The sequence below is a fragment of the Panthera uncia genome (assembly GCF_023721935.1).
Source record: "Panthera uncia isolate 11264 chromosome C1 unlocalized genomic scaffold, Puncia_PCG_1.0 HiC_scaffold_3, whole genome shotgun sequence".
Classification (NCBI taxonomy): domain Eukaryota; kingdom Metazoa; phylum Chordata; class Mammalia; order Carnivora; family Felidae; genus Panthera; species Panthera uncia.
In genome coordinates, this window is record NW_026057584.1 from 59,224,895 (window position 1) to 59,234,811 (window position 9,917).

The 9,917-nt window shown below is 42.1% G+C and overlaps 1 protein-coding gene and 1 long non-coding RNA gene across 3 annotated transcripts in view; one reads left to right on the top strand and one right to left on the bottom strand.

Annotated features, from left to right (window-relative positions):
- Positions 1-388: 388 nt before the first annotated feature.
- The window catches only part of MAP3K20 (mitogen-activated protein kinase kinase kinase 20), a 187,150-nt gene continuing 177,621 nt past the window's right edge, over positions 389-9,917 (bottom strand). For both annotated transcript variants that reach the window (XM_049615510.1, XM_049615511.1), the window contains exons 18-20: positions 9,141-9,215; positions 6,147-6,297; positions 389-2,432 (exon numbers count right to left, since the gene is read on the bottom strand). In XM_049615510.1, the coding sequence (XP_049471467.1) occupies positions 1,732-2,432; positions 6,147-6,297; positions 9,141-9,215 (927 nt within the window). In that variant the 3' untranslated portion in view covers positions 389-1,731. The remainder of the gene's footprint in view (positions 2,433-6,146; positions 6,298-9,140; positions 9,216-9,917) is intronic.
- Positions 6,959-9,917, top strand: part of LOC125911547 (uncharacterized) — a 4,953-nt gene continuing 1,994 nt past the window's right edge. The window contains exon 1 of the long non-coding RNA XR_007454361.1: positions 6,959-7,594. This is a non-coding gene — a long non-coding RNA (uncharacterized LOC125911547). The remainder of the gene's footprint in view (positions 7,595-9,917) is intronic.

Sequence of the window (9,917 nt, forward strand, 5' to 3'; positions counted from 1 at the left end):
GAAAAGAACACCTTGCTCTCTGATTTTACCATTCTCCATTGCTTTTGCTTATAAATGCAGGTGGCAAACAATACAACTTACAACATTGAATTGTTGCATCAACGTTTAGGTCACAGCTTCTCTTGTAAATAAAGGTCATTTCCTATAACCTTGACTTTATTGCCTCCCAAAAATGGTTTCCTCCACCAGGCCCCAGGCACTGTGTTAGAGCAGATCCGCTTCTCTGGGAATATAAGCATGTCCTTGATGACTGGTTTCTATTAAGAGAGAACTCAACCCCATAGAATTACCAGTGTGGCATTTGAATTTCTACAGAGCACTGAGAATCCTGTGCAGGCAAAGGACACTGGATATTCAGGGTTAGTGAATGTTGAACAGAATCTCAGAATGTATTGGAATGTAACATTTATTTATTTGACATAAAAGTTTATTTCCTCCTGACTTTCTGAATTGTAAACAATGAAGAATTTCCCAAGTTGGATCTCACGATTCCTGTCCTAAACGGCAGGCAGTTTCCTCCCACCTGTACCGGTTACCTCTTTTCCCCCAGCTGCTTAGAGCTTTCTTGCTTCAAGGATGGTATTTACTGGCTGGTGCTAACAAAGATGTTGGTAATTTTAAATTTCTTTGGCTTGTGGCTTGTGACGTTATTATCCCACTCTGTGTCTGTTTTCTTTCAGATTTTAGATTTCTGACATTCCAGGGGGTCTTTGTGGACTTTTTTTTCCCTCTTTGCTTCTCCTTTAGTAAAATGTACAAAATAATATTCAAAAGCAGTCCCTGGGAGCTTTGGAAAAGTAGTAACCACAAATCTCCTAGGCAGTTTAGATCTTTGGTTTCAGATGAGTCTTAATGAAGGAGATATGCATCATAATCAAGATTAAGTTCAATAACCTCTTTTATTGCCTAAAAATGACAAGCCAAATTACTTCAGCTCTGACCAGGATAAGAATCCAAATACCTTACTAAAATAAATACGAACCAGCAGTGTCAGGATGCGGGTAAGGCAAGTGAGGCCCTTGCCTAGGGCACAAAATTTAAGGAGGCCTCAAGAAAAACAACCAAAAACTCCCAACATCTCAGTAATCGAGATAAATGATATTTTAATGCAGTATTTTTTAAATTAATGCAAAAATTCATGATGAACAAAATATCAAAGTTTTCAAATAGGATCTACAGTAACAGTGCCTTACCAAGCCATACCGGGGTCTAAGACAAGAGGGAAAATCAGTAATACTGATCCTATATTTATGTAGAATTTTGATTTGTTTATCACAGAATTTTTGCATTAATTTTCATTTATTTAAATATTGCATTAGAATGTTATGTATCTTGATTGCCGAGCTTCCTGGTACCCCCTGAACTTTTGCACCCAAGACAAGTGCCCCACTGAACCTCACCCTAGCCCAGGCCCTGCTAACCAGAATGGCGGTGGTTAGGGAAATGAGGTGGCATATCCCCTCCTGTCAAAATGTTAATTTGGGGTGTGGGGATGCAGGTATGTATAGTTATGTTGAAGTCTAGTTATCATCCTTGGCAGCCAACATCCATCATTTTAGCTGTGGTTTGGCTGTAGTCTCAATTAGAAGGCATTTCCTAAATCCAAAATTGGAAAAGTTGTCTTTTTGTTAATTCCGTCTGAAGGTATTATCAAAATCCATTACATCTTAAAAAAGAAAAAAAGAAAAGGAAAAAAAAACCTGCTTAAGAAAACTTCTCTAGTTCAGTTCATCAAAAGTTTCTCCTTCCCCGGTAGTTTCCTCTGGCTCTTTCCCTGTTAGTCTTGGCAGGAGAGGGCCTGTGAGGTTTCTTTCGGTATTCCACTTTTGTCCATCCTCCTTCGCTGACTCTGCTCTCCTCTTCACTGGCTCTTGAGTCTGTCTCTGTGTGCAGAGGCATCCCCGGTATGGTCCTGGACCGGTGGCAGTCATTTGGACTTCTCTTAAAGTCAGGCGACTGGTGAGTATTGAGTGCTGACTGAGAAACCCCGTAGAATTTTCCAGAATATCTTTCTCTTGAAGGAGTGGAATGCTGACTTTTCCCACTGTACCTTCCTCTAGGAGAAGAATTGAGTGATGCACTACCACGATCATATTTGTTTTTGCTTCTCTCTGAGTACCGACCCCTCTCTAAAGAGTTGTCACTTGGAAGACTGGAAAAGCCACTGTCCCTGGAGTTGAGATGCAGAGAAGAGAAGTTTTTGGTCAGTCCATACTGAGTAGGAGAGGAGCTTCTGGATTGGTTTATAGGTGTAATCTGTTGATACTTAATGGGCACCTGGGTCCGCCTTACGGCAGCAGCATAGGAATCCTGGTCATTGAAATATGAGAAGAACTGTGACCCCAGAATAGGATTGCTCTGAGAACGTTGTAAAGAAGTATCAGATGCAATCTGCCGCATCCTCAGAGTATCCAGCCACTGGCGATCAGCACCTGCAGAGGAAATGGAAATGAGCATCTTTTAAGCCACTGTAAAGCTGCAGGTCTAATTCATAAGACTGCCTTGAGATAATTCAAGCCTGTTTGGATGCTTCAATCTTTACCATTCAGAGAAGTTCTAGGCTAGGTATAAGGACATTTCCTTTATTATTAGAAACACTTTTTAAAAAATAAGGGTGATTGCACTTACTGAGTATATGTTATATGCTTGGCATTGTTCCATAGGCTTTAATTACATGACCTTATTTAATCCTCTTAATAATCTTCTCAGGTAAGTACTAATAATCTTTTTCTGTAAACAAGGAGACTGCAGCTTGGGAGGCTAGGTAACTTGCCCAAGGTCACTCAGCTAATCCAGGTCTTTCTGCATCTAAAACCCATCTTTTTCCCACTTAGCCATGTTGTCACTTCTAGAGATTGCTATTGGTGTGTTTTGAATGGTAAGGGCATGTTCAGTAAATGAAAGGCTTTTTGCCACCAGGCACTTTTAAATCCTCAAGAACCCTCAGTGCAGATAAAAGAAATTGGGTTCCAGCCGGTTGAGACAGCTAGGGATTGCTTGGAAGAAAGACTGTTCACATCTCCAGAGGAGAGATTCTGAGGTCCAGGAATAAGAAATGGTTTGTTTTTGTTTTTGTTTTTAATCCATGAAAAATGAAGCTTCACAGCAAACAGGAAGAGAAGTTAAGGTAAAAAAAAAAAAATGGTGAATTAACAGGAACCATTTGGTAAGCTCTATTTCAGTGAATAAGTAAGTCCCTCCCTCCTTGGGTCTTTTCTGCCTCCCCCAGGGCCTGAACCATATTGCCCACATTCTTGAGTTCCCTGTAGTCCTCCCTGGGCTGTTCTTGCCATGAGTTCTGGAGAGGAATAGAAGCCCGCTCACTCCTGACTCCCAGCAAGCAGCCTCCCTCACTGCCCTGCACAGGTTGACCTGCTGTGTCCAGACACTCCTCACAGCTTCACCCAACCGCAGTGCCTTCTTGCCTTCCCCTTGATTTCTCTGAAATTTTAGCTTCTGACAGAGCCCTGATTTTGTCCTGCATCCAACCCCCTGCTGGAGCCATGCACGGTGGGGGACGCTGACCACATTCTGGCTCTAGTGGCAGACTTTGATTGGCCTGAGCCAGATGCAGTGATATCATGTTGCTCATTTCTGGCTGAGGCAACTGGAGAGGTGGTCTGCTGGCGGCATGTAGGCAGGTCTTTCTCACCCCTGGACAGGAGAGCAGGGAAGGCATCGGCCTTTTGTGGCCTCTGCACGTTGCCGTATCTTTGTGTGGCGACAGTAAATGTGGCAGAGCTAGGTGGTGGGTAAAGGCACATACTAAGATGGCAGAGCAGAAGGAAGGAGAGGTTTGTTCCTGGTCCTCAACATGAGTGAGCCAGCTTCTCTCACTGGGCCTGAGCCCAGCTGCCTTCTGGACTTCTTCAGTCCAGAAGATAACTATTTTATTACAGCCGAAACCCGTGTTTCAGAGCTTTTGCATGCCAAGGTTGCTGGTCCCTCCTCCCAGTTTTTGATTCATCAGGTCTGGGGTTGGGCTTGAGAATTTGCATTTCTAACAAGTTCCCATTGATCCTGAGGCTACTGTTCCTGGGACTGCACTTTGGTCCATTTGGGAGGAAGACAGTTGAAGTTGGATTTTCTGTTACTTGCAGCTAAAATATATATCCTAATTGGTCCAGGTGGTGTCCTCTGAGTTTTCACAGCAAAAGGGAAAAAGAAATACAAGGAAGAAGGAAGGGGGAGGCAAACTAGCTAAAACTGAAGTGAGCCATGGGGGGGGGGGGGGGGTCACTCTCTCCTTTTATCCCACAACCTCTCCAGTTAATAATAGAGGGAAAGGTTTATCCAAAGCCATTCTACTGGGAGATTGAAGGGTATTGACGTTTCCTAACTCTCTTAGAGAAATAATTTGCTTTCTCCCAAAAGATTTAGACATCAGAGAGGTACAGGACACTTGTCAGACATCTGCTTATTGTCCTCTTTGGGGAATGTCTCTCCCCTGTCTCCACCCATATGGCTACAGTTCACCGCACAGGATGTCCTCACCACCTGCGTCCCCCACTGGGCTATGCTACCCACCACCACCTCCTCCTGCTGATAGAGTTAATTGGTCCAGAAGAGAATGCTTGGAAAAAACAGCAACAGTCTTACTCCAGGAAATCTAGAATTGGAACTGTTGAAGTATTTGGTGATTCTCAAAGTGGTGGGATTTGAACCATGTAAAACTTGGAGGCAGTTGGCAGCTATTCTGTGTCCTGTGGCTGGGGAAACAGAAAACCAGCTTTTAGTAAAAGGGAAAAATATAGCAGAAGTGGAGAGAGAAGACGCCCACAGATTGCACAGGAGTGTTGTAGGGATCAAATAGAATCGTAGCAATGAAAGTAAAATGTGGCCGGTAAATATTAATTATTTGGGAGGGGAAAATTATTATAGTAAGAAGTCCTTTTAAAGGTGATAGTAGGCATGCAAGAAGAGATTGTTGGATTACCAAATAAAAGAACTTAGAAATGCCATGCTCCAGGTAAGGGCCACTAGTGAGAATCAACACCCATTACCTGGGTTAGTGGTGTGTAGAAACAGCTTGCCCTAAGAGAGGTTTGAAAATATGTGTGTACCCGAGAAGGCTTGGTGAAAACTCCAGTTCAGTCGTGGTGGCCAGAATGTCTTGTCATGATTCATTGTGAAAGAAAATAACCAAACCAACTGCCCCCCCCACCCCCCCAGCTGGCCGATGTATGGAAAGATCTGGTCCAGTTGGTAAGCTAGTCCTGAGAGTAGAGGACGGTTAGCTAGGTTCTCATAACTCAGTGACAGCAGTCATCGGGGTACGTTATCTCCATGCCATCAAAGAACCTTATGATATGGCTTTTCAGGTATATTTTCTTACCAGGAAAAATAATGCACTGACCAGGAAACATGTATTTCTGGTTCGCTGGGCAGGTATATTTCTCCTGGTAAAAAGTGAATTGCATGGGGGTTTATGCACCCAACTTCCATGCATCTGTTAGCTTGTTGCAGTCCCCCAGAGCCTAACTCTGGGTTGTATTAGAATTTCTAGACATCTATGAAGGTGAAGGTCAGGACCTCTTCCCTGAATCTACCAAATAATGACCAATTTAACAGCAAGGCGGCCAGGCTTCCCCTGTGTAATTTCTAAATTGTTTCAGTGTAGCATCTGTAATTACTGTCACTACTGTCCATCATATGCATTTCATGTTTTCTCTTTCTCTGTCCTCCCTTACCTTTGTTATTCCCCTCTCTTCCTCCCTTCCTCCTACCCTTCCCCTATCATTCTTATGCTCTGATGTATCCGTGGTGTTCAGGATGCAAGAAATTGCCCCAGTCATCGCATTGGTTTCATAGGAATGTTTGCGGGACACGGAAGATTAATATCTGTCTATGACTTGGGAAACGAAATATGTCAGTGTATAAATAGACATATGCTTATTTACCAGTATAACATAATTATTAATTTTCGTCTTTATCATAGTTATCCAAATACTGAAATTTATTGTAATATGCTAATATTTATAAGCCCATAAACACTACTGTTCATATAGTATGTGTATAAGACCAATATTCTAAAAATAGAAGAAGGAAGTCTTATATTGTCTGTTACCAGACTGGCACTTATCCCTGGTATGAGAAATTGATATTTAAGGTTTTGGAATCTAGTCTAGCACACATCTCTAACTTACTTGAATCAGACCTGCTTCTAGAGCTGCCCTCTAAGTTGGGGAGTAGTGTCTGAATGGCAAGCTGAACGGCTTTCACTTCATCCTGAGGTTTCATTCTACTCCACTGAATTGAGTGGACATGTTTAGTGCTCTTGGGAGCTCTAACATCACTCTGTAAAAAAAAAAAAAAAAAAAAGAGAGAAACAACGACATGCTTGTGCTTATAAAACAGGAAGAAAAGAACTCAAGTTATTATGTTACTCCCATTTAACTCCTGAGAACACTATTATCATAATGCATTAGGTGAAATATCAGTCTGCCTAAATATGGTAATCTGATTAAAAGGAAAGTGTTTTGTTTGTTTTTGATTTATTTTGAGAGAGCACACGTGTGCATGCACAAGAGCAGGGGACAGGCAGAGAAGAGAGAGAGAGAATCTCAAGTAGGCTCCATTGTCTCAGCCTAGAGCCCAATGTGGGGCTTGATCCTACAACCCAGAGATCATAACCTGAACCGAAATCAAGAGTCAGATGCTTAACTGAGCCAACCCAGGCGCTCCTAAAAGGAAAGTTCTGACCACTTTATTCCTTAGTGGATTATAGTAGTTCAAAATGTGGTTGTCATCTCCCAGAATTTATTCTATCTGGTGAATCTCAACTTACCTTTTTGCTTACTAAGGACTGAAAAACAATTTCTTCTGTTTAGAGTACTTGAAGACAGATTTGAATACATAAAAATCTGACCCCTGTTTTGCCCACGACTGCCTTTGATCAGCAGGGTAACTGAGTGGGTGTGGGCAGTCTGGTGGATAATTATCCCCATGGAGGGTGCAGGGTAACAGATACAAAAGTGAGACTGGGTAGGGAGGTAAAAATAAGGACTAGAAAAAGGAGAAGATACCAGATCAAGACACACCACCTTCTCATCCTGAAACCCTTCATCACCGGGTGTCACAAATCAGGTTCAGGAGCCTCTCAGACTTCGATATGGTTATGAAAATATGTTTAAAAAACCCTGCAGTGACAATTACAGACACAAGTAGCACATCATCACAGAGTATAAGGAGAAGGAGGAAGAGGAAGGAGAGAGGAGAAGAAAAGTTACTAAAAAGAAGGCTCTCCTGCATAGTGGAGGCTGGTCAACAGGTTCCACAACAGTCTAGATTCCATGTTTCTCAGGACCAATCAACTGTTCTTATTTAGGTTTTATGTCCTACCAGCAGCACTTTGACAGTTAATGCTATTTCTCAGGCACCTCATCCCTGACACGCTGTGCTCCCTGGCTGGTGAGGATAAGGAACTATTGTAATACTCATTGGCTTCCGGCATCAGATCACCCTGGATAAGTGGACTAGCCAGGGTATGGATTTCCAATGCTGAATCAGAGCCAATCTGGCGGCTCAGAAGACCATCACAATGCAGCAGTGCATGGAGTCCATTTACAGGCTGACTTCCCTCATCTTACTGCTGGTAAGGGAACAGGTAGGACAGCTGAGGAATAGTGGAAACTGTTTATAGTCTGAGAGCCTGGGTGTGACTCCACCGACCACCCCAGACCTCGGGACCTCGTTCTATCTCTCTGAGCCTGTTTTCCCTATGAAAGTTAATGCTGTCTATCTCTCAGTATTTATACAATGTTAATGGGATAAAACAGGTGTAAACTCCTGTTATAGTGCCTGGGTCTTGGTGAATCCTTACCAAATGTTTCCTGAATGAATAATAAAATGAATGAATGAAATACATGTCCTTTTGATGGCAGATGCATATTAATATAATATCTCCATGTGTCATGAGACTCTGGGGTCTACTTCTTCCCCTCCCCCCTGTTCCTGCAGGGTTTCTCTACCTTGTAAAGCATTATGTTCCACCAGCCATGTAGATATTGCTGATTTAAAAAAAAAAAAGACTTAAATGCTTATTAATTTTTGACCGAGAGACAGAGTGTGAGTGGGGTTAGGGCAGAGAGAGAGGGAGACACAGAATCCAAAGCAGCTCCAGGCTCTGAGACATCATCACAGAGCCCGATGCAGGCTTGAACCTACAGAGCGTGAGATCATGACCTGAGCCAAAGTTGGCTGCTTAACCGACTAAGCTACCCAGGCACCCGAAGATATTGCTGATTTTAAAAACATAATTAGATTATTTTAAGCAATAGACTGCTTAAAACACCCCATTGGCTTCCAGTTGTGTTCATAGTAAATCCAAACTCCTCACTGTGGCCCCACGAAGCTCTGTGATCCAGCCTGCCCCTTTCGGGAGCTTTGTCATTGTCCTCTGTGCCTCAGGAGCTTGGCCTTGACTCTCCTGTGCTCTTTCTTGCTGCCTCCTCCTCAGAGGAGAGGCCTTCCCTAACTAACCACCCAGTCTCATGGCCCAAGTCTCACTATTTTCTGGTTACCACTTATCACTCTCTGCTTATTGCTTACCTATTTATTATCGATCTCCTCTCACTGGAACCTCAAGAGAGAGTATAGATTTAGTCTGCCCTAATCATAGAAGAGTAACTGTCAGTAGGTATTTGCTAAATATGTGAATTTTAATCTTAGTAGCATATTTTTTAAAGTGTCAGTTTTTCTATTTATCCATATATAAAATATATGGAATCTGTTTTTGAGAATAGACCTCTCTCCCCACCAGGTGATAGTAGAAGTTGTTCTCTGTCCTTGTGAAGAATCGCTGATTTACCCCTAAACTCTAAGCACTAAGAAGGCAGAGCTTTGGTTTGGTCACTGTTTGGTATAACCCCAGTACCTAACATGTTACACAGCATGTAGATGTTCAATCATTAGCTGATGAATGGATGTATTACTGTCTCAATCTTTACCTGGACAAGAATATCCTGTTCTCTTTCCTTACCAGCATTTTGTTAGAGTAATTATGTTAATCTTCCCATATTCATGTTGGTTAAATAATTTCTCTTCCGATTTTAAGCACTGTTGAGGGAGCTAATAAATTCCTACTAAGAAACTGATGGTAAAGCCACCAGCACCCCACCCTTGCCCAACCCCAAGCTTACCTCATATGTGACAGTGCATTCTACAGTCTGATTTTCCATTATTCCTACATTCCACTTCTCCATTACAAAGGGGGGCTGAAAAACAAAAGTTAGGATGGTCTAGTGCCTGCCCTACTATGGCATGGATCTTTGAGGCCAGCTGTGCCATATGCAATTGGCAAATAGGGTATAATGTCAGATTATCATGAAAGTCATGGTGTTGGTTCACGTGTGATTACTCACAACGTGCTAATGTCTTGGATGTTAGTTTTCATAAGACCTCTTTTTCTGTAATTCTAAACATCTAGTCTTAGTCCCACGATCTTCTCTTTTCTGATATACTACTCAACCCTATCATTAGGTCATTCATTATTCATGTTAATATTTTGAAGCATCAGTAGAAATCTCTGATAATTAAGAGAAAGACTTAACTATACAGACTCAGAAGTGCCTTCTTTGAATGCAAGCAATGGCTGGGTTAGTAGTTTCAACAACTACTCTGTTTTCACTGTATCAGGCTATCCAGCAAGGCTGTGCATGCAAAGGCTGCTTTGTGGCAACATTATTAAATGAAAGGATTAATGAAGAAGCCTATGCCTTTCACAAGGAGACTATGTCACCCCAAAACATAGCACTTTGACAGGTGTATTGTATTTTTAGCTGAAGACCATCAAAACCCAGAAGACTCAAGAAAAACTTTTACCTCTCCCATAACTGCCTGAAAGAATTTAGATAGGGCACCTGGCCCAGAAAGAGAGCTTTTATCAGAGATACTTTTTTTTTTTTTTTTTTTTTTTT